Genomic DNA, 25794 nt, shown 5'->3' with positions numbered 1-25794 from the left:
TAAGCATATTGGCCAAGGAAGACGTCTGAAAGATAAGTCGATATGAAGTTCAGAAAGATAAGTCGATTTGAAGTTCAGAGGTCTGGGCTGTTGACAACTTTGTACTATCATTGTGTGAAGTGATAAACACTGGGTAAGGGGATGTCACAGGCCCTCAGACTAGTGATGGGAAATACTGATTTAAAGATGGACAGAGAAAAGCAACAACATCAGAGAGTGAAGAGTGGCCAGAAAGATGGGGAGAAATGCCAAGTAGCCTGGGTGGGATCACCAAAGCTGAAGAAAAAGAGGATTTCATGGTCCAAATCTCCACAAAAAAAATTAAGATAAAGACTGAAAATAATTCATTAGATAATGCGCCAAGGAGGTCATTGTTGACTTTACCAAGTTGGAAAAAAATGGTGGTGACAGAAGCTTTATCACAGCTTGAGCAATGACTGTACAAAAGGATTCCACAGTACAGATAACTATTTCACACAGCTAGTGACTGGGCAAGAACTACAGAGGAATGTTGGATCAGGAAAGAGATTAAATTTTTGTTTTGAATTGAGAACTTTTCATCATATTTACACTATGATAAGAGCAAATCTAAAGATATGAGGGAGAGATGATATATGCTGGCGTGAAGTCCCTAAAGACATGGAGGGGGAGGGTAGGTAGATTTAACTTCCCTTTCATGTTACTGAGAGGGAAGAAACTAAGAAGACAGGAGGTCCATGCAGACTATGTAGCAAGACAGTTAGGGCAGACCTCCTATGAATGTTTCTCTTCATGTGGTAAATAAAATGAAATGAATGAAGTGAAAATGAAATGATGTAGAAAATGAAACCATAGGTGAGAATGAAGGTGATGAGGTAGTAGATTTGATATTAAGATTAACACTTGAGGGCAGAAACCTGCTGAGGGCAATGGGAACACACACTGACTAAGACATAATGGAGTTTGCTGGATTGCATCAAGGACTCAGATGAGGCTCAATACCATAACTGCAAGGCACCTATCCTCACTCCTGTGTAGTTTTCTCCAGCCTTGCAGGATAGTTGGGAAACACTAGCAGAAACCTCAGAAGATACTAGTAAATTCAATCTGGGCTTGAGATTTGTAGGACTTTTTAGGTGAATGAAGAAGGCGGCAAAAGAGGTAAATAGCGATGAGTGGGATCTCTGCTAAAATGTCCTGTGTGGATGTGGTTTATAATTTTGGCCAATAAATTGCTTTAGATTGTGTTACCCATAGTGTGGAAATAATGGATTGGCACAAAGGGGCAGAAATAAAAGCCTGCTTTAATGATTGACTTTGAGTCCATGAAACTTTATTTAAAGTATAAAGGAATTGTCCTAGCTGGCTTGGCTCAATGGATAGAGTGTCCGCCTGCAGACTGAAGGGTCCCAGGTTCAATTTTGGTCAAGGGCACATGCTGGGGTTGTGGGCTTGATCCCTAGTAGGGGGCATGCAGGAGGCAGCCAACCAATGATTCCCTCTCATCATTGATGTTTCTACTTCTCTCTTCCTATCTGAAATCAATTAAAAAATACATATATATAAAGGAATTGCCAATGTTTTTTTTGTGTGCTCTAAGTGGGCACACAGTACTTTCTTAAACTAACATTTATCTGCCTAACAGCTCTTCCAAAACATGACAGCTGATTCCACCCTGTAGTGTTGGTTTGGCTTCCTATAAAAACAGCCTAAGTTCTTGAACTTGAAATGGTGGGAATGTATTTTTGCTTCTCACATGTTATGGGTTTTATTTAGCTCCATTTTGCTCTCAGGAGAGGCAAAGTACCAGAGGGAATACTTATCTATTTGAAAATTTTTCTCTTGGCTTTCTTAGTTAATCTACTGCTCATAATGCAAAATCATTCGATCTGATTTAAAATTACCAGAGTGCATAATCAAAAGGAGCATGGTTCTAAATTTATACTCGGTATGTACTTTACATTTGGAGAGAGATTCTATTTTGTTTTCTTAGTAGTAATAGAGAGTGACACGTCTTTGCCACTAGCTTACTTTTCTGTGTTGCCTCTGTTGCCAATAGCTATGAGGTTGTGTGTTGATCCTAATGGATGGTGACATATATTGTTAATTATGTTGACATAAATTCTCTTGACTACCCCTTTGTGAGTAGGGGGTGAGATGGGGATGTTTCTCAAAGTCTTAGTTATGTGCCAAAGTAAATATTACATATGTTGTTACTGATTTATGTGAGTCTATGCACATTTTTGGTGTGGGTTCTTAGTGTTTTGGATATTTATAAGTGTAATTATAGTTATATATATATATATATATATATATATATATATGTATATATATGTATATATGTGTGTGTATATATGTAAGTAGGTATTCATGCTTTGGTACTAAAGGGCTAACAACAAGTTATTATAACTGATAAAAATAAATGAACAGTTATTGAGCATTTCTAAGACAGTTGTAGTGCTAAGTAAGCTATATACAACAGAATTTGGTCCTAAAACATTGCAACTTTATTGATGTGGTAGTTAAGACTAAGAGGCAATGTAACTTCTCAAAGCTATATAATATCTCTCTATATAAAAGCCTAAGCGAGCCTAAGCCTAAGCTATGACATGCACTGACCACCAGGTGGCAGACGCTCAGTGCAGGAGCTGCCGAGCTGCAGTCACTTGGCAGCAGTGGTTCTTGGGGTGACGTACCCAGAACCAGAGAGAAGGGAGCCTGATTCCAGGGTGTGTCACCTGAGAACCGCCCTCATGGAAACTGGGACCCCTTAGGGCAGTGGTTCTCAACCTTCCTAATGCCGTGACCCTTTAATACAGTTCCTTATGTTGTGGTGACCCCCTACCATAAAATTATTTTCGTGGCTACTTCATAACTGTAATTTTGCTACTGTTATGAATTGTAATGTAAATATCTGATATGCAGGATGTATTTAGGCGACCCTTGTGAAAGGGTCGTTTGACTCCCAAAGGGGTTGCGACCCACAGGTTGAGAACCGCTGCCTTAGGGGGATGTCAGAGAGCTGGTTTTGGCCCCATCCATGTACTAGGCCTCTAGTTAGGTATATAAGGGCCAGAGATGACCTTAAAGTCTAGGCTTTAGACATACACTCAACTATTCTTTTTAAATTGTTTTTTTAAAAGCTTTTAAGATTGATTGCAGTTAACTAAGCAAAGAAAATGTATCGCACATTTTAAGCCATATATATTTTAATTTCATAAGCTGTAATATCAGATAGCAAGGCTTTGTTAACACTTATCTGCACCAAATTATATTATTAATGCAAACATAATGTAAAGCTATGTTCTTTCTCATTTTTATAAATTAATTGATTTGTAGTTATATTTGTTACCTATGTTTGCTTTTTATTTATATGAAACATGATAAAAAATTAGGAAATTGTACATGAGAATTAAAAGTTAACAACACTTAATATTATCTAATCAATTTAACTTGTTATATTGAAGGCTATAGTGTGGAGTTCTAAGATCTTCAAGAGAAAGTTACTTTCATTCTGAAAGGGAAACTAGTAAGAAAGGTTTATCAATAGAGGAATATTCCATGTTAGTCTATGACTTATAACTATAGTGGGAGGTGATTAGGATTAGGTGAGGTCTTGAAGATAGAGGTCTCATGAATGGAATAAGTGCCCTTATAAGAGTCAGGAGAAAGTTTACATCTCCTTTTTGCTCCTTGCCATGTGAAATTTTTTTTTTTTTAAAAGTGAAGATATAAAAAGAAGTTGGCATTCTGCAACTTGAAAGAGGGCTCTCACCAGAACTTGACCATGCTGGTTTCATAACTGTGAGGAAAAAAAGAAATCTGCTATTTATAAGCCACACAGACCACAGCACTTGTTATAGTAGCTGAAACTGACAAAGAGAAATACTTATAATGTGTTTAAAACAGTGGTTGGCACATCGGAAATGTGCCACTAAATGTGTGATTTATAGCTCAGTGGTTTGGTTGAAAGGAAAAATATATGGGTTTTTTTCTGTATCTGTGTTGTTTTATAATATTCTATAGCAACAAGTTCAGAAACTGGCACACGGTTATTAACTTCTGTTAAATTAAATTTAATAAGTTTTACAATTATAAATATGATGTATGGTGAATGATACTTAATATATATATATGAAGTTTTCTCATTTTTCAATGTATTTTAAAATGTGCTTCTATTATATTTAGGTGCTAGGCTTTGGGGTTAGCAAGATAAGACCAGGTTCTTTCGTTGTTGTTAATCCTCACCGGAGGATATTTTTTCCACTCCACTCATTTTTAGAAAGAGTGGAAGAGAGGAAGAGAGGAAGGGAGAGCAGGGGGTGGGGTCGGGAGGGAGGGAAAGAGAGAGAGAGAGACATGATGTGTGAGAAACACATCGATTGGTTGCCTCCTGGACAGAGTATCTAAACTGCAACCCATGTACCTGCCCTTGACCGAAAATCGAACCTGCGACCCTTTGACCCTTCGGTGCCTGGGGTGACACTCTGACCACTGAGCAGCACCAGTCAGGGCAAGACCAGGTTCTTATATGCAAAGAGCTCACAGCCTAGTTGGGAGACAGACAAATAAAGAAGTAATTACAAACAAATGCTAAATATGCAAAAAGAAAACAGAGAAGACACTCCCTGGAGAGTTAGATATTAATTCAGAGCACAGATGAATAAAAAATTACTTCTATTATAGAGGTTATATCTGACTTGTATACTTTTGAGCACTGAATATTAGTTTCTTGATTGATGGCCATTGAATATTATTAACCTGAAATGTATGTGATATATAATTAAAATTTTAGTGACCATGAAACTAACTTTTTGAGGTTTTACTCAGAATAAAATCCTCTATGCTTTCTTTTAAAAAAACATAATTATATTTGGCTACCATTTTTTGTTCTTTGCTGAGATGATAGCCATATATTTTATAGTTCGTTTTTTTGACTAAGCTATTTCCCTCCTTTTAAAAAATAATTGCTCCTTAGAAGCTGAGTAGGATTGTTTTACAATCTCTACTCAACCTCCTGTATCAGTGTTCAAGTGCACATACAAGTGGCATGAAATAGCTTTGATCTCTTTTATTCTGATCCTCTGATAATTGTCCCACTGATGTGGGAAAATAACAGTAGTCACTGCTCTCGTGATAGGCATTTCAGAATTTTTTTTCTCCTAGGGCCTAAAGGGCATTGAGTTGAACTCAGAGCAGCTGCAGAATTATGGGAATTACAGTCTAGTACTACTATATTTTCATATATGACAATTTTATCTCCAAATAATTTATTCCCTTTGTATAAACAGCAAGGATCATCTTTTTATCTTTGGCTCTGAATCTTACTAAAATCATTACATCTTAATTTTTATTAGATTCTATGATCTCTCTGCTCTTTTCTCTTAAACAGACCTCCTCACTGATATAAAATTCTCACTTGGGCCTGAGTAACAGTAAATACAATAAACTTATCTTGTTTTGAACATTTGTGTTAAAGACCAGTTTTCCAGGATACTTAATAAAGACACTAAGGAAGAATTTATTCAAGACAGTCTGCTGAAATATGGGAGAGAGATCAGGCTTAAATTCCGAGTTATGCAAAGTGAAAATTTACAGTCAAGGAGCAGGGTGGGGTCAATGACTGGGAAATTACTAAGAGGAAACATCAAGATGAGGGGCATTCTTAGTGAAGACAGACCTGGGTGGTCAGGAATCTGAGGTCGGAGGTGAGGAATTTGATCTGATATTGAGGGTGGCCAGATATCAGGGTGAAGTCTTCTGGCTCATCTGATAGTAGGTTCTTAGGGAAATTGGACTCTACACGGACTGTGGAGATAGGAGCCCAAGTTAGGGTCAGTTAGTAAGGGGCTCAGAGTTGCTGACTAAAGTGTGATCAAGGAGAGAAAGTTTCTCTTTCTTGAGCATTTATGAGGGCATTTAATATATCTGATAAAATATCTCACGTCCCATATCTGACAGCCGCATACTGAGCTAGATGTTTTAGATGTGCTGCACCAGGTAGTTGTTGCGATTCTTGTGATAAAGATGATAAGACTGGGGCTCAGAAAAGTTAAGTAAATTGTCCAAGGTTATATAGCTAGGAAGTGGTGAAGCAAAATTTGGAAAATAATTTTCTTTTCTTTTTCACTTATAGTTTACATTTAGTATTATTTTATATTAATTTCAGGTGCACAACATAGTGGTTAGAATAGATGATCATATACTTTGCAAAGTGTTCTCTCTGATATTTCCAGTACCCACTTAGCACCTTGCATAGTTATTACAATATTATTGACTATAGTAACTATGCTGTACTTTGCATCCCCATGGATTATTCTGTAACTACCCATTTGTACTTCTCAATCCTTTTACTTTTTTTTTTATCTAGTCCCCCAACTCTCCTTCCTTCTGGCAACTATTAGTCTGTTGGGAACTAATTTCCCCATTCATTATTTCATTTGGCATATAATTATTGTATATGTATTATATCTCAGACACTGTTTTGAACAATGTAGAAATATAGGGATGAATAGAAAGTTATTCTCTCTCGTTTTAAAGAGGTGACAACAAAGTATGGGAGATGGGGGACATCATTCAGGTAACCACATAAATAAAACTAAAAATTTCATTTGTAATATATGTTATGAAAGGAACATGATAATTTGTGTTAAGAGGACTAAATGTATTCTTAGCGAGGAATCATAGAAGGCTGTCTACAAAAAGCTCCTTAGGGTTTAGCTATAAGAAAGGGGTATATAGTGTGTTCAAGGCAAAGATTATTATGGACTGAAATGTGTCTCCCCCAAATTCATATGCTGAACCCCTTTCTCCTCAAAGAGATGGTATTGAAGATGGAGGTTTTGGGAGATAATTGGGTTTATATGAGATCATGAGGGTGGGGCCTTCATCATGTATTTAGAACCCTTATAAAAAGAGACACAAAAGAACTCTTTTTTTCCTCTTTACCTGCATGCACACAGAGGTTATATGAGCACATGGCAAGATGGAAGCTGCTCACAAGTCATGAAAAAGGTTCTCACCAGAAACTAACCATGCTGATACCATGACCTTGATCTCATTAGCCTCCAGAACTGAGAAAAAATGAATTTCTATTGTCTATGATATTTTACGATGGCAGCCTGAGCTGACTAGACAGGCATATATAAACAATGTATATGGGGAAATGACTTGGCTTGTTGGAAGAGAAAGAGGCCAGCCTGGTTAGTGTGCAGAGCATGATAGAGTGTGGCTTGAAATGGAGGCTGAGTATCAGGTAGGGCCAGTCCGTGCACCGTCTGAGAGCCACTTCAGGAATATGGCTCTTTATACAGACAGCATTGGGTGATCACTGCAGAGCTCATGACCTGACACATTTGCATTCTGGAAAGTTCACTCTGCCTAATGTGCAGATTAGGGGTGAGAGATGAGGACAGTGAGGAACTGGGCAAGAATGACTCCCAGGTTTGGACCTTTCACAGATCCATTTACTGGAGAAGGAATACTGAACAAGGAACAGGATTAGAGAGAAGGAAGGAAGATGTGAGACAGTAATAGACCTCCAGACTTGCCTTAATTGTATCCCTATTCATAAACTCTTATAGGCCAAACACACGAGTAGATTTCAGGTGATTCGTTTTTAACATGTCGGTTTTAAGATAACCTGAAAACATTCAAGTGATGATTTCTAACAGTTATACTGGTTTGGATTTAGAGGAGAGGTCTTGGACAAAGATATATATTTGGGGGCATTTGCTGCTAATAGAAATAGAAAAAAAAATAGGAGAGCGTAGAATAACAACACAGGAGGGTCCAGGACCAAATAAACTCCATACTCTATATACTCTATACTCCATACTTGCCAAATAGAAGTCAATGGGTTGCAGAACTCAGGAACGGACAAAGGAAGATCTCTGCTTTCCCCCCACCTCTTCCGTTCTAGCGGAGAACTACTGCTCCTGTGGCTCTTTGATAGAGCCTTCCATGTGGAGGTACTGGTGGAAGATTAGAAGCAGGTGATGGGATGAATCTGGGTATTCCATCCTGTATTAGTTTCCTATTGTTGCTGTAACAAGTTAGCACAAATTTAGTTACTTAAAGTAAGATAACTTCATTATCTTACATTTTTGGTGGTGAAAAGTCTGAAAAAGGTCTCCCTGAGCTGAAATCAAGGTGTCAGCAAGGCTGTGTTCCTTCCAGAGAGCCAAAGGGAGAATTTGTTTCTTCGCCTTTCCCAGCTTCTAGAAACCTCCTGCATTCCTTGGATTGTGTTCCTTTCCTCATCATTGCAGCTAGAAGCACAGCATCTTCAGTTATCTCCCTCTCACTTGGACCCTTGCTTCTGTCCTTACATCTTCTTCTCTGACTAATTCACTGCCTCTCTTATCAGGACCTTTGTGATTACATTGGGCCCATCCAGAAAATTGAGGATAATCTCCCCATCTCACGATCCTTAATTAAATCCACCAGCAGAGTACCTTCTGCTATGTCAGGTAACATATGCACAGGATCTGGGGATTAGGAAGTGGACATCTGTAGGGGCCATTACTCTGCCTCCCATGAATCACCTGTCACTCATCCATCCATAGCACCATCTCCTGTCAGAAATCTCCTCCTGCTGAAGTCTGAGTTCCTGACATGTAGATTCCAAGACGGGGTCAGCTCCTGCCAGACAACCTTGGCTTTGAGCTTTGAGAACATGACGTCCTGTTATTGGCTCTTCAGGGGTAGTAGATGCTTCCTGATGCTGCTGATCTTGGGGCCACCTCGCTATACCTTATTCGGCTTCTCCAGTCTTCCATTACAAAGGTTACCATAGGCAACATGTGAAAGGCCTCACATGGAGTCTGTTTTCCCGGCTTGCTGGAACGTGACAGGTGAGAACTGATGGCAGCTTAAATTTGAGTAGTGATGGAGGTGGACACATTTGCTCACATTTTTAAGTAAAATAATAAAATCAAAATAATTAATTTTGTGGAAAGGTTCCTAGGTCAAAAATCCTGCCATATTCAATCATGTTACTTTTTAAAAGTGTTACTTATTCTTCAACGAGGAATCAGGGATATGTTGATTGTGTTTGTGGAAATTAGAGAAAAGATGGCCACAACTTCCTCTCTTTCTTTTACTAGGTGGTTGGGAAAGCATAATTAAAGATTCCATTAAGGGCTTTTTGATATTTGTTTGTTTAAAGCAAGACTTAAATTTGAAGGATGAATTAAGACCATCAGTAAATATTCAAGGAAAGTGGCTTTTAATTTATGGAAGAGATCTATAAATAGTAAATATTAAAGAACACTAAGAATACAGTGTGCCAAAGATACATTTCAAAATTAATGAGCCAAGTATTTTATTGGGCATATGAATAACAACAACAACAACAAATACATTTAACATATGTTAAGACCCTTTAAAAGAAAACTTTATTACAGCTGTTTTAACTTCATCCCAGAAACCTTTGCTTCTCTTCATTATCAAGATCTTGATGAGTATATTACCTGAGGTTATTAGGAAATGAACTCACTGAGACAATTGGTGAAGCAGGTTCTGACCACTTGGGTTCAGTTCCAGCTCTACCGTCATTGACTGTATGATTTACAGTTGTTTAAGCATTCTGAGCCTTGGTGCTCATTCATAGCACAGGTTCAATTTAACTTAATTTAGGAAATTGGGGATTAATGTAAAGTGTCTAATTCTGAGGAGGTGGGCAAAAACATCAGAGATATTATTTGCATGATTTTCTGATAGAAAATTCCAGTATTAAAGCTAAAGGCTGATTCCTTACGTCTCCTTGCATTCTCTATCTAGCATTCTCTTTGTGAATTTTCAGGTGCCCATTAAACATCCCAGTAGGAAGGCAGAGTAGAAAAATAGATAAATATGTATGGATTTTAGGGAAGAGATCCAGGTGGAAAATATACATTGGACAGTAATCATCACAAGGATGGTATTTAAAACTATGAGACTAGATAAGCATGGGAATGAGTACATACTGAAGTAAAAATGTTTTAAGAACTAAGCTTAGCAGATTGTGGACCAAGATGGTTACAAAAGAGACTCCTGAACTTCCCTCCTGCCAAGAATTCACAGAACGAAGATAGATCCATGGTAGATCTATCTGAAAGATGCAGACACTAGCTGAGTTGCACCACAACTAACAGAATACCCACATCTAACAGAATACACAGGTAGGACAGGCTGAATCTGGTATTACTACAGGACTTCACCTATCAAACATACTTCTGTTGTTGTTGTTGTTATTGTTGTTAATCCTCACCGGAGGATATTATTCCATTGATTTTTAAAGAGAGTGGAAGGGAGGGGGAGAGATATAGATAGAGAAACATCTATGTGAGAGAGATATCAATTGATTGCCTCCCACACACACCCTAACTAGGGCCGGGGATCCAGCCTACCCTGAGCCAAATTGACTAGGGCTCAAACATATTCTTATGATTCCAGAATTTATTTTTTCATCTCTGTCTTAGAAGATATCATTGTCAATCTGTATTTTTTTTTGGCACTTCTAGTGAAACATATCATTGTTTTTCCCCAAAACCCGTATTTTTTTCTTTAGTATCTAGATGGATTTACCATCCATCCAGTTACCCAAGCAAGAAAGGATGCTGTCATCTTGAATATACCTCCTTTTCACTGACACCATATTTCAGTCTGCCCCTGCCCTCATAAAACTGATTAATTCACTTAGAAACAATCCCCATTATCACTGTTTTCTGCTATCTCTCCATCTTATTGGCATTCTTTAGAAAAAGCTCTAATCAGCTTTTATATGCACCTTGTCTTAGGCAAAGGCAAATTTTAAAAGGCCAATGGTACTTATTCAAATGTTAGTATAATTACTTTCTTTTTCCACCATGAACTGGCCACCCAAGAGAAGAACTAAGTAAGTCAACACTAAATAAGTCAAAGCAATATCATTAAATAGTATTATTATAGAAATAATAAAGATGATGTATTCCTTTTACTTGTCAATCCTTAATGTGGTAAATATAAGGACAAGAGTATACAAGTTTGAGACCCTACTGGTATATCTATCATTTAATTCCTTGTTGATATGAACTTACTTCTTTAAGAATTTATTTCCATGAAATCATCAGTTCCAGATTTAGAATTAAGGGAAGTAAACTGAGATAGGTATTATGACTGGAAACGAGGTGATTTATAGTTTTACTGAATATTTAGAAATGCCATTCTCTCTAAAACTAATTTTTTTAATCTAATGCTTTATGAAGATTAAATAAAAGCAGCACTCAGAATGACATGCACCAAAGAACTGTGCAAACATTTCCTTAGTGTTGGCACTAGGAGCACTTACTTTTTTCAAAACATTCAAGGTTGGCGTCATTGGGAATAACTGGAAAAGGCTAGAAGGTTTCAGAATGTGGCTTCAGATTTCACTCCTCATTACCTTGAAATAAAATCAAACATTGTATGAAATGTTCTCACAAATGGACCTTTTAACATTTTGAATTAAAAGCATATAATCTGAGGCTAGAAACTGGCTTTTACATACTTATCCCAGGAAAATAATTGGCTTATTCTCATTACAAATCTAGAACCCAATTTAAAATGCAAAGAATTTAAACTTCATTACAAGAATCAGAATTTTCTATGGAATTGTTCGTCTTTGTTGCTATATTAAATAAAAGTGTGTCCCTAAAGTATAGTCTCTGGGAAAATTGGAATCCAATGTTAGATGGCACCTTAGTGGCATCCGTTATTGAATGGTAGATTGAAAAGGATGCCCATATAGAGGCATAATACAAAGCATTCATGCATAGACTTGAGAAAGAATGAGATATTAAAGAATAAAACAATTTTAGTTTATTTTTCAGCCTCTTGTTTTCTCTAAATTTTATTTTAAATAAGATTGATAAGACATTCCAGAATTACAATATAACTTTTTATATTTGTAGATTTAATTGTAACACCTAATCCCCAGAGCCTGTGAATGTTACTTTATATGACCAAAGGTATCTGCACATGTGATCTTGGACAATCTAAATTAAGATTATCCTGGATTATCTGGGCAGGTCTGTAATCATGTCAGTCCTTATAAGAGGGAGGAAGGAGAGTCAATAAAGGGAGAAGATGACTCGTGAAGACCGAAACAGACATTGAAGGAAGGGAGGGGCCAAGAGCCAAAGAATGCAGCAACCTGAAGGAGCTGGAAGAGGCAAGGAACACATTCTTCTCAGGATCCTGCAGAAGGTGCTAGCACTGCCACCTGGACTTAAAGTCCCAGAAGACTTAGTTCCAACTTCTCACCATCAGAGAATTGTAGCAATTTGTGATAGGAAATTAGCAAAGTATATATTATTTTTAGATCATAAAAATGTTATTTTACTATAAATAAAAAAGTGAGAAGTTTTCTGTACTTTTCAAGTAATTTTTATTAAATTGAAAAATTTATGGAAGTCTCTCCACATGTATGTACCTGTTGCCAATTTGACCTACAATTTAAGATTCACTGGAGAAAATGATCAAACTGTCATTCCTACTCTCACACAAATTGATAAATTATTTAATTTATTTTTGTTGTTGTTGCTGTTAATCCTCACCCGAGATATTTTTCCCTTGAGTTTTAGAGTGGAAGGGAGGGGGAGAAATAGATAGAGGGAGAAACATTGATGTGAGAGAGACACATTGATAGGTTGCCTCCTGAATCTGGGCCAGGATCAAGCCTGCAACCGAGGTATGTGCCATTGACCAGGAATCGAACCCAGTACCCTTCAGTCTGCAGGCTGATGTTCTATCCACTGAGCCTAACCAGATAGGGCCAAACAAATAAGTTTTGAAAGATAAAAGAAACAGTATTGCCCAATAACTTGCCATCAAAGTAGTCTTCATAGAACCATAGAACACTAACTTTTTATATCTTAACATCATCAACAACAACAAAATTGTTAGATCATGGGTCATGTTTATAAATGTATATAGTTCAGTATTTGTCAGTTCTCACATTCTTTGTTTAATGTAATAGGATGTATATTGTTCTTCCTTTATGACCCACATCCCTTTGAAAAGGAAAATGGGGTGAGGGGGGGTGCGGGCTGGGCTTGCAACCTAGTTCAGTATCTGGTAAAACTGTAGTCTTACTTCCCCACCACAGCTGACTTGGGTGGAGCTGCAGAGCATGCCCCCAAGGCCCCGCTACAGCTGACTTGGGTGGAGCTTCGGGGACCCTCAGGGCCCACCACAGGAGGAGACATATAGGTCAGAGCCTTCCCACGAGTTCAGTTCAGGCTTTGGACCCAGAATTCCCCTAGACTAGCAGATCTGCGAAGTAAAGGTTAAACTTTCCTCCCTCAGAGTGCTGGCTGATCATTTTCCTGTGCATTCTGCCACAACACCTTCACAATCTGTGTTAGAAAGTCCTTCTTCTGCTATCTCTCCTGTGATAGGAGATGTTTGGTGTAGATTCAACTCAACGTGTCCCACTGAAGTCAGAACCTCCATCCTTGTGTTAAGCCCTCTCTCTATAAGTGCTTACAGAATAGAGTATTTATTGGATGACAAGAACTCTAAGTCTCAAGAGATCCAAATTTCAGTGTGATTTTTCCCTGTGAGAATTTAGAGTCTTTGTTTCATGTACAGCATCTCTTTAGTTCCATATCTAAAAAATAGAAATGTGAACTAAATAGGTTTAAGATACCTTCAAGTTCTAAATTTGATTTGTAAGTAGCCCTTCTTTTGACACTGTTGACATTCTTCTGGAAGCCTTTCTGGACAGACTCTTTCTTACTAGCTTTCCCATTGCTTTGAATGTGCTTATCTTTAAACAAAGAAATGGATTCTGTGTATATATTTATCATTTGTAATTGTCTGTGTTTAGTCTCTCCTGTGAGAGCTGGTACCAAAATTATAAGCTTTTATTCTCCTCCTAGCATTTGAGTAAGCACCACTTGCCTTGAAAGGCTAATTTGTTAGTTCTTTCTTTCTTTCTTTTCTTTTTTAACTAAAGGAAGTTTTCTTTAACTTGTTGCCAGGAGAATTTCGTATTTCAGATGGCAGAAATACGAAATACGTATTTTCTGAGAGCAGTTTCACTCCTTTATCAGAGGCTTCATTTTTGAACGGCACTGTTCACAGATGTTCCAGTACTCAGGTTGACTGGAGAAGGCTCTGGTCCCCTGTCCATGCTCCCAACGCTTGTAACCTAATGGTCCCAGCAGCGCGACAAGCAGTGCGGTAGAGTCTGCAGCTGGAGCTTGCTGAGAGCTGAAAGCTGCCTCCACACTTTTCCTTTCACTGATGGAAAAATAAACAGCACTTTCTAGCCTGGTGAAGGCAAAACCTGTTTTTCCAGAAATAGTATACCCCGACTAATTTTCATTACAGTTTTCGTTATAAAATGTGCGTGTGTGAATTGTTGGAACGGTTAGCTTACTGTTTAAACATATGATCACTTCAGAGTATACAAAGGATTTTATATATGTATCTCAACATTTTGTCCAGGATCTTTGAATGTCATTTACTTTCTAGAGATATGTGGGTCTAATTCTCTTGTTTTTCTACTCAGATTGCCTGAAGAAAAGCCAAAGAAATTGTCTTAATTGCTCCTGAGGGCAATGATGGATGAAGGAAAGACAGGTAAGGAGAAAAAGAGATAAAAGAAATAATGTGAGGAAAAAAGGGAGAGATTTGTAACTACTTAAGAATAGGTGGTAAGAATGATGCAAGGAGGACATAATCCTGTGAAAATAAATGCATTCTGGCAGTCCCAATAATGGGTAGAAGAGCATAAATATTATTCAATCCTAGGGAACTGAATAAGATAATTGCAGGAAATGACCACTTTCTGGAAAGCTCTTATATTCTTGGGAATAAATGTCTTACAGCAATTTGAGATATATTTTCAACTGATGAGGTTTATAATCCTGCTTCTTTCACAAATGTACCTATAGATCCATGTTGGCAATTTTGACACTGATTGTTGTTATTTTAACTTCACAAAGTAAATACCCATAGTAAGCTTTTAGATAATCCAAAATTGCATGGATTAGAAGTACATTTAAGTTCACCCCAAAAAGGACATTTTGAGGGCATTGTGTTGATACCAATTAGTCTTTTAGAGGTGAGGAAAGGACACCTTAATTTCTCACCCTAGAAACTCAACTCAGTGACCCAGTCTCATGAGGATTTAAGAAAGTTAACTTGTAGACATCACAGAAGCCTAATCAGATAAAAATCCAGTGATTTGGGATTCCTCAGTTTCAAAGTCATTATATAAGACAGAAGGCAAATCATGGTTATTAAATTAATCGTAACCACTCTAATGGAGAAACATAACCACAGCAAAGAAAAGAATGATCAGAAGCTTCATTTTGTGGTTTCAGAATTATTTTTAACAAGAACATCAAAATACATTTAAGACAAACAAACATGGAACCAAAGAGAACTTTCAATAGATACTTAAGACATCTGTCATAGGGTACTGGTATTATGATTGAAGACTTATTCTCATACAAACTTTCATTTCAAGTTACATTTGTGAATGACTATCATCTTTTTCCTTTAGCTTATTATTTAGAAGCAATTCCCTATTGGATATAAGTATCCTTTCTTACCATATCTCCTCTGTCAGCACCAGAAACCTAAGACAATATTTTGGGGGCAATTTGGTCACTTGCAACAAGACTAACATTAGAATTTTTATTTTTTTTATTTTTTGTATTTTAAGTCAAAAAGAATCTGGCTGTGTTTCCACCTTGGGTCTTTGTCTTGCTTGCTGAAGCCATAGAAAATTATCACTCTCCTAGTGACTGCCCTTCAGACATTTGAGGGCAGTGGTTCTTTACCTTCAAATTAAATCCACTCATGTAGATTAGATTAAGCATCCCTATTTCTTTCCATCCTTCCCCATTTGGGAATTTTCCAAATTGTCTATGTCTCTCTTTAGAGAACAGCCCACTTAACAGGGCTCTAAACAATAGATGGAACTGTCAATTTAAGCCTAAACATTGATGACTAAAGCTTGCAATCGCATTTGGGGTTTTCTGGAGAGCTTCTTCATTAGAGTAATTTATTTTAAACACAGAATAAAATGGCTCCAGTTCTTTGTCACAAACCCCACTCTGTATTTATGCAGAAGTTTCTGTGGGCTACACTAAGTGCTATAGATTCATCCATGAATTCTCCTTAATTCCATCTTCCTCTTCAGCTATCATTTCAAGCTGTTTTTTCAGTGATGGTGAATCTGCAATTTACTTCCGACCATGTATTACAGTGAAAATCACAAATCTTCCTGTGGATTAGCAGTAGGAGATCATTATCCTTGATTTCTTTGGCCCTCAGTGGAGATTAGTGCACTGTTGGTGCCAGCAAGTGTTAGGCAACATTAAAAAATCTGTTTTAATTATTGAAAATATTTGGATAAATACTAAAATAATTGCACAATGTTGAAATTGAATCTATCAATGTCTATAAACATAATAAGGATTTGCTTTAGTTTTTTAAGCCTTTTCTTTTGTGTTTTTATGGGATTTTAGAATAATTATTATTTCTCGTTATTTTTATGAATTTGTCTTGCTGGTCTGATGCCCAAAACTGAATTATATACTGTAGAATCACGGATGGCTCTGCTGGGCTCTGACTCATGCCCTAAATTAAGAGATGGTTCTGACTGTTTTCTCAAGGGTAAATTCTGCTTCTACATCTGAGATACAAATTAAGACACTGAGTTTAAAAAAGATGCTAGGGCCTGAAGAACATGTTCAAGGGCGGAAGTGTAGAAGAGACAAGCTGTTGTTGATAGATCCAAAATGCAAATGTTGATAGATGCAAATGCTGGCCTACAGGCAATATGCCCTTCCCAGGAAAAACGTGCAGAAAAAAAATCCTCTGGGATTCAGGCAGACCCTAGGGAAAAGCTTCAGTTTATGGCTTGCCCTGGCCAGTGTTAGAACAGTGGTGGTTAGAGCATTGGCCCCTACAATGAAGGGTCTTAGGTTAGATTCCTGGTCAAGGTCATGTACCTGGGCTGCAGGTTGGATCCTCAGCCCCAGGTCTGGGCATGTGAGGGAGGCAACCAATCTCTCTCTCCCCCCTCCCCCCATCTTTCTCTCTCTCCCCTTGCTCTATCTCTTCAACTCTCTCAAAAATCAATGGAAAAAATATCCTCCAGTAAGGATTAACAAAATTAAATAAATAAATCCTAATATATAAAAACCCTGGGTCCATCATGACCAGATTGACGAACCGGAAGTCAGTCCTGCAGTCAGCTGCGGCTGCAGGTGTGGTGTCCCAGCACTGACTGCTGAGGGGGGTATGAATCAGGCCTGGAGAGATGTCTGAAGAGAGAAGCAGGGTCTGATCCATAGCTTGTGTGACAGCTGTTGATCAGCACTTGCCTCTCTCTTTCTCTCAGGGCCGGGCCAGCAGCCGCACCTCCATTTCTCTCCAGGCCTCCACCGGGGCTGCTGATCAGCCCCACTTTTCTGATCAGGCCTTGTTGATAGGCCCACAGATGCTGACTGGCATAGAAACCAACCAATCATAACCAAATCTGGGCGAAGTGTGAAGAGCCAATGGCTGCCTAGGAAGCAGAGGTTTTGATGATGACTGGCATAGAAACTGACCAATCAGAACCAAATCTGGGTGAACTTTGAGGAGCCAATGGCTGCCTAGGAGGTGGAGCTTTTGACACTGGCATAGAAACCAACCAATCAGAACCAAATTGGTGGGCAGAGGAGGGCAGTTGGGGGCAAGATCAGGCCTGCAGGGCAGGGCTGTTGGGGGCAAGATTACATTGGCAGGGGAAGGCTGTTGGGGTCAAGATCAGGCTGGCAGGGGAGGGTAGTTGGGGGCAAGATCAGGCCAGCAGGGGAGGACAGTTAGGGGCAATCAAGCAGGCAGGCAGAGGGGTTAGGGGCAATCAGGAAGGCAGGCAGAGGCAGTTAGGGGCGATCAGGCAGGCAGGCAGATGTGCAGTTAGGAACCAGCAGTCCCAGATTGTGAGAGGGATGTCTGATTGCTGGCAGTCAAACATCTCCCAAGGGGTCCCCGATTGGAGAGGATGCAGGCTGGGCTGAGGGAACACCCCCCCCCCCCCCCTCGCATGAATTTCATGCACTGGGCCACTAGTAAATAAATAAATATGTCTTGATTTTAGTCGTGCTAATGAAAACATCTTACCTATAGTTTTGATTTACTTTCTTCTGCTTTTGTCTGAGAATTCAAAAGCTATTGTTTGAAAACCAAATTTTATCCACTGTTTTTCGTATTCAAGCATCTCTGTGCTTATAATTTTGTCCTTCCTTTCTGGGTCCAAGCATTTTCACAACAGTCTCTCCAGCTTTTTTGTCCTCTAACAGATGAATACAAGAGATTTGTTTGAAAGGGCTTGTTGAAAAATGTTAGCTGTCTTAATACAATATCAGTGAAGACTCAGTTTACTGTCAAAATTGCACTCTGGTCCATTTATTTCGGTGTTTTTATGTTTTGTTATTGTTTTTTGATTTTTGTTTCTCTGTGATATGAAAAAATTAATTTACCCCTTTTAAAAAATTGAAGAAATATTTTATCTGACCTAGAGCTTTGCTAATATTTAAATAAATGTGATACTATTTAAAAATATTTGATGGAAGGAAAACACCTTTTCCTTGGAAGGAGGAAAACAATAAGATTACTCAAAGTGATTAATAACAAGGACAGTGACTGTGCATGTTGATTGTGGATAGGAGCCAAACATTGATGTGACTCTCCTTGGGAAATAGAAATGAGCATGGCTTTCTGACACTTTTTAGTAGGATAAAAAAGAGAGAAGATCTGCCTGCTAGGGTTGAAGTCCAAAAACAGTAGAGCCAGTGATTGCCTTTGGAATGAGTTTTCTAATAAATGCTTAAGAATAAGCTAAAAGTTATTTCTTTCCAAATCTTGAGAGAAAAAATAAATTAGACACAAATTGGTGACAAGTGACAGTGTGTAAAAGCTACTTAATTATAACTGTGTAAGTTCTAAGACTGATTTTCAAGGTACCTCTATCCTTCTAATGTTTTTCATCAACCAAAATGCTTTTACCCTTAGTACATATTTTGTCCATATTTCAAAAGCAGGACCAGACAGCAGTGTGTATGACTTGATCTCAACCCATATAGGCTTGTCCATTCCAGGTTTCCAGAAGAAAGTTTCTGTCCTTGACTATAAGTAGATGAAGTTCTTTATAGAATCCCTAGCCTTCCTTTTCTCATGATATGATTCATAAAAGGCAAGGATGACTGTGGTTGCACTTGACTTGGGTGAGTATGATCTTAATCACTGTTGAGGTTCTCCATGGGGAACAGAAATGACCGTGGTTACCTGACTAGTAGATACAAATACTTCCTGGGTCCTCTCTCTGTGATGGTCCTCAGTTCCCCGCTTAGGACACCCTTCCCCGATACAAACTACCCAGGGACCAGTTGATAAAGTAAATCTCAATGACAAGTCAAGCTCTTGGGGAGTGGATGGACTTTTATCTGTATATAATCAAATTCCTATTAACTTTAAGTCATTGTGTATCCGGCTGGGGATATTTCTAAGGCTGATGGATCTCCCGCTCACAATGACACTTCTGGAAAACAGCTCTCTAGAAGTATATGATTCAGTCCTACACATTTCCATGATGAGAGACTGGTTCCTTTGGCCTGTAAAATGTCCCTAGGCCACATCAATTATGTAACCTTTAGAGAATTCTCTTGGAGAGTGAAGTCTATTCTGTTCTCCACTATTTCAGTGTATTGATTTATCAGTTTAGCCCAAATAAGTAGTGGTTCTTAACTTTTCTGAGTGATGGACTTATTTTTAAGGATCTGGTGGAAATTATAGCTATTTTCTTTGGGAAAAGTATACATAACACACATAGAAAATATTGTACTAAATTTCACATTATCGTGAGCTACCTAGAATATATCCATGGCATGAAAAACAGTAACAACAACAAAAACTATGCCACAGATATTTCAGAGGCATGGATTGCTAGTGTCTAGAAAAGAAAGTTCTGAGAAGTTTCTCTCCTGGGAAATGGAGGACTGATGTTTACCTATAAATCAGTGCTGGCTGTCCACCATCAGCTCCTGTTTTGACTCTTGGGCATCTTTCTGTTAGGACAGTGCCTGTACCTTCCTATTGTTAGGTGTGTTAACTTTGCCCTTATATACAGGGAACATCTTTCTATGAACATGGCTGGGGAGAAAGGCCAAGGATGAGAGAACATGATGGGCATCATGGAAAATGGAGAGGAAATTAAAGAGCATGTCACTAAGCCTACTGGGAAATTGCCCTGAGATCCAGCTTCACAGCTGCGACTCACTCTCAGAAGGAACATGCATCAAAAATGTTGGGCTTCAGGTCCCAGGTGGGCTATGTTGATTGCAAAATGGCCCCAGTTCCCTACCCCATTCCCATTTCCTTTTGTATTCATAATCGTTGCAATGTAATTTTGCAGCCTTTCCAATCATGAACTGGAATCTATTTCTACACTCCTTAATCTGGCTTAAGTTTATAACTTGCTTTGGCCATTTGAATATGGAAGAAGTGACAGTGTCCCAATTTTGAGGCTGAACCTCATCTCCCCACCTCCACTTTCTCTCTCTCCTCTTCTTTCTTTCTCTCTTTCTCTCTCTCTCTCTCTCTCTCTCTCTCTCTCTCTCTCTCTCTCTCTTCTCTTCTGTCCCTGACAAAAAAATATCCTCAGACTAACCTGTTGGAAGATGAGACCTGGTTAGATATACCCTCAGTATATAAGAACATCCATCTGAGATCAGAAAATCTACCTAGTTGACCTGAAATTAACAGTAGTTAAATGAATAAACTTTGTTGAATCTAGTTTAGATTCCTAGAACCACCCAGACAACCTATAGACACAAGAGAAAAAAATAAATGCCTATTATGGCAGACCTCTAAGGTTTACTGGTTGTTTGTTTTGCAGCATTATTACAGACTTAGGTAACTCATACATTAGGCTAGTTGAATATGGATCTAAACATGCAAGAGGATCTTAAAATTGACTCATCTTCCCTATAAATCTTGATGTCAGAATGATGTGATATGGAAAATAGGGAATATCTCCCCTCGAAATGCAGTCCCAGGCATGGAAAACTCCAGCATAACATTTATTGAAAATTATTTTTCCAGGATTACATTAGGCCTTGAGAGTATAGTAGGAAGCATAGTTCTAAAAGAGGTCATCTTCTGGTGGACCTGAACTTGAATTTACTTCAGACATGCACTATTAATTTACTTAAACCAATTGGCACACTTCACATATTTAGGCATCCTCTATTCCCAACTAGAATCACTTGACTGGACTTTTTGGAATGATTCTTATTGGCAGCAATGCTGAATAGGAACTTAATTTTAGGAGTATGACCTCTTCAGAATCTTTACTCTTAACCCCAAAGTGAACTCCACCAAATTTTTCTGGGCTATGATTTATTTAAATTTTACTAGTTCTTATCTTCTTCCAGGGTTTAGGCCCTTTGGTAGGTATGATTCATTGAGGTCAAATGTTGTTGCTTCCAAAACACAAGACTCCTGGGTGGAAGAAACGGAAACACTTAGTGCCAAGTTTTCTGATCTTTGATCCAATGCTCTGTCTCAGTTACATGATTTAGGAGGAATTATTTGACCTCTTTGATCTGGTTTTCTCATTGGAGACATTTTGTTGATGATGATTTGATTGCCTCATACAAAAACAATGAGAACTTTAAAAGTTCTGTTTCACTATAAACAATGATGTTCATTTCTCTTAAGTTGAGATTTTTTTTTGATCTGCCGAAGCAAATGGCACAAGGCAGCTGCATTGACTGTCCAGCTCTCACATTAAGTAGAGTTGTTAAACACACAACCACATACATACACATACACAGAGACAAAACTCTGCTTATCACCAAGCACACCTACATTCATTTTAAAATTACATTGTTTTCATCTTATTTTTTGTGAATGTGAGAAGAAACCTAGAGGACTTCAGTTTCCTTGGATCCCTCAATATAAGATGAAACCACTGGGAGAACGTGCCTATCAAAGCTGCACCCACAGCCACTGCTGACACACAAAAAAGAGGCTGCCTTGGTCTATCACTGTTGTGAACTTCTTACATATAGAATAAAGTTCATTTACAAGCTTTAAAATGGCATAGACAGGCAGTGAGTATGTTGAAATATTTCTTTGTCTCTGGTTGTAAATTATTAATATGAAAGCGGGAACAGTAATAAATCTGGTTTATTAGTCTGAGTTCTCCAGAGAAACATAACCAATAGGAGATTTATTGTAGGAATTGGTTCCCATGATTAAGAAGGTCAGCAAATCTCAAGATCTGCATTCTGTAAGGTGGAGAACCAGCAAAGTCCTTGGTGCAAGTCAAAAAGTCTGAAAACGAGGTCACCCATGTTCAGAGACAGGGAACATAGATGTCTCAGCTCAAGGAGAGAGAGCTAATTTGCTCTTCCTCTGCCTTTTTCTTCTTCATAAGCCCTCAATGGACTGGGTGATGTCCATCCACATCGGGGAGAGTGATCTTCCTTACTCAGTCTACTGTTCAAACACTGATCTCTTCTGGAAACACCACCATAGACACACCAAGAAACAATGCTTTACCAGCTATCTGGCTATCCCTTAGCCTAGTTAAGTTGGCACATAAAATTAACCATCACCCTACGTTCTGTTTTGGTCCTGGACAATGAAAAAGCTTATCCTGTCCCAGATTTCTCATCTGCAGTATGGATTGGGCAAGTCATTACTGGTTTTTTGTTATAGTTGTTTTTTTGAACTAAATACCTATACATTGCTAGAAAGTGCCAGGCTTTTGATTTTTATCTGGTGTGTTTTTTTTCATTTCTGTCTTGAATTGAAGTTAAAAAATATTACTTAAGGGTTTTCCCCCATTGTGGTACTTTACACCATTAAAGAATGAAGAGAATAAAGGAAATGCAAAAGAGTATGTGAAGTCCTTACTTAATCTAGATAAACTCAGTATCATTGCAAATGTCATTTTCATATGACCTTTCTTACTGAAGAAATAAACCAATTAAAAATTTACCAGATGTTATTGGCATGTAAATTTGACTTCATTTTAATTGCAGATCATTGGTTTCTGGGTGCTGGTTTCTTTAGTGTTTAGGTTTCATTCTGTTTTATTGTTCATGAATTAGCTGATTTTGTGCATCAGATCATAACATACATAGAACCCATGGTCAAATATCGGAATCTGTATTCTCTGAACATTAGAGAAAAGTCCACAGCTCTATACATAATGGTTTGTTGTGAATTTATAGTCTTCAAACTTAGCTGAGCACTTAGCACAGCTTACCAATTCTGGGGAGTTGGGCAGAATATTTGAAAGTTTGACTACCCTAAAATAGTTGAGAAGTTTAGTATTTAATGTAGGGTCTGAGGAAGAGTGGACTTGCAAAAATTTTAGCTTGAGCTCAGGCCAGTATGGTTCAGTTGGTTGAGCGTTACCCTGTGCACCAAAATGCTGCCAGTTCAATTCCTGGTCAGGGCATATGCTCAGGTGGCAGTTTCCATCCCCACCAGGTATTGTGTTTAAAGGTTTTTGTGGCCTGTTCCTTTCTTAGAATTTTGCAAATTACAACCCCAGCTTTTTTTCTTCCTGTATTTGGACTTGTCTTGGTTTTTAAAATCTTTTTTGGTTTTATAAATTGAGCTCCTGAGCTTAACAGTCTGGATTATAAATTTTGGACAATTTTCTTGAATTCTAAACTACTTTGTTTACAAAATTTGTGTGGGTTTCACTTTCTAAGTCTGCATTTTGGATCACATAGAATCTTGACCACATGCTGACCATCTGAATATCTGGTTAAGTATGTAGGGGATAAGTTCATAAGAGGATGAAGGAATGGGTTTGGAGAGGTTGGGAGAGAAACTTATTTAACCAAGATCAATTAACCATTACAAGATCACTGATGTCACAGTGTAGTGATCAAGAGGCCTTAGGTGTCTTTCTTTACCCTGTCTACTAATGCCATTTATTTTCCACTGAAACTCCAAGAATAAATAAGACTGCTGCTTCTAAAAGGTGTGAGTTTTTCAAGAATTGTTGAAGGGCGGAGGGAGAAACATAAGGTTTTAAGTCTTCCTAAAGAAGACTTTGTGATATCCTTAAATCCTGCACTCTTGTGCAGAAAACACATTACAGTTTAATTTTTCTGTTTCCTAGAGTTTGGACCTTACAAACTTGAGCCTCAGTCATCTCCGATCAATGTTCCCAAACAAGTTCTCAACCAAAATTCCTCTGGCTGAGTTCTTACAACATAGCTCTTGAATATCTTCCTCCTGGAAAATCAAATATCCATACCTCTCTTGCCTATTTCATTACTGTGGTGTCTATTGAATGCTAAAATGTCAAGGTTATATTGTCCCTTGTGGTACTAGGGCCCGGATGTTGGTAGTCTTTCTCCTTTCTCTTCTTTGAAGGTGTCCCTCTCTCACAGGGTCACTGAGGTATGACACAGGGCCAGTCAGTTTATGTGCATGACAATTTTTACCTCAGTGGGAGGGATGCTCAAGATAAATTCATATACAAGAGATAAATGACAGGCACACCGCCTCTGGTTCCTTACTTTGCTTAAAAGCTTTGCATATGTTGCCTGGCTGGTTTGGCTCAGCAGTTGAGCATCAATCTATGAACCAGGAGATTGCCAGTTCGATTCCTGGTCAGGGCACATGCCTGGAGGCAGCCGATCAGTGATTTCCTCTCATCATTGATGTTTCTATTTCTCTTCCCCTCTCCCTTCCTCTCTCTGAAATAAATAAAAATATATTTAAATACATAGAAGCTTTACATATGTTAAATAATCTCTTCTAGGCTTGCTCTCCTTCTCACTCCAATCATTGATTCCTTGATTTCATTTTCTCGCTTCTTCATTGGTACTTTTCACCCTGTCTTACGAGACTCAGTTTTTCTTTAAATTCTTGGGAGAACAAAGTTCTATCAAAAGCCTTGAAACCCAGGGCAGCCCCTTGTCTTCAAAGTGAAACTGCTTTCCGCAGTCACCTAAATAGTCTTGAGGAAGAGTCCCTGTGATCTTTCCATTGGCAATTTACTAAAGTCTTCTCTCTATTTAAGAATATAACACACTCATCAGACTTCTTTTGTAAGCTATGCTTCTATTCTCAGTCATCACATTCTGAATATCTTCCGTCTCGTATTTTATATCCATTCTTTTTTCACCTTTCCTTATCACAAAGCTAGTTAGCTCCTTGGGGCAGTGATTTTGCTCTATGTTTGAATTTCCAATACTCGGCACAGGGAGAAAGCAAATGAATACAAGTCTTAAAGCTCACAATCGCTTTAAGCATCTGTACTTTCTAGCATTAGCATATTCTTCCCACATCACCTTAAAGAACTTTTCAGTCTCCCTATTCTGGAAAGCACCTACGTCTATATCAAGCTATATGCATGTATATCAATAGTCAATAGACTATGTTCCTTGTGGTCTGATATGATCCACATACACCAACACACTTTTCCTTCACTCATATTTTAAATAATTTGGATCCAACCAGAAGGAATAGCCTCTGTTTCCTTCTTTTTTTCCTACAGAACCTCAACTTTAATATGCACACAGTTCCAAAGTTACAAACATTGAAACAGACGAGGGAAAAAACAAAAACAACCCAAGTAATGAATCTCTTCAAGAGTGTAAGGGACTGGAGCAATTTCCTAGGAAACTCACAATAGATTAGCCCCAGGAGGTTCAAACTAAAATCCTTGTACTCTGGAAATTAAAAATCAGTGGTTGAATTTATTATATGCCTGAGGTCTGCATCTTGTCACATGAGACAATTCACAAGAAGAGGAATTTAAAAGAATAA

The 25794-nt window shown here is 38.2% G+C and overlaps 1 protein-coding gene across 1 annotated transcript in view; it reads left to right on the top strand.

The window, feature by feature from the left end:
- The window catches only part of LOC139011768 (zinc finger protein 82-like), an 87811-nt gene that overhangs the window by 34405 nt on the left and 27612 nt on the right, over positions 1–25794 (top strand). The window contains exon 2 of the mRNA XM_070417252.1: positions 14498–14568. Within this exon, the coding sequence (XP_070273353.1) occupies positions 14547–14568 (22 nt within the window). The 5' untranslated portion in view covers positions 14498–14546. The remainder of the gene's footprint in view (positions 1–14497; positions 14569–25794) is intronic.

The sequence above is a fragment of the Myotis yumanensis genome, unplaced genomic scaffold (genome assembly GCF_028538775.1).
Source record: "Myotis yumanensis isolate MYYU_CA2020_CCGP unplaced genomic scaffold, mMyoYum1.0.hap1 SCAF_5, whole genome shotgun sequence".
Taxonomy (NCBI): domain Eukaryota; kingdom Metazoa; phylum Chordata; class Mammalia; order Chiroptera; family Vespertilionidae; genus Myotis; species Myotis yumanensis.
The sequence above is the reverse complement of the archived record's forward strand: the minus strand, read 5'-3'. Positions and strand labels throughout refer to the sequence as shown.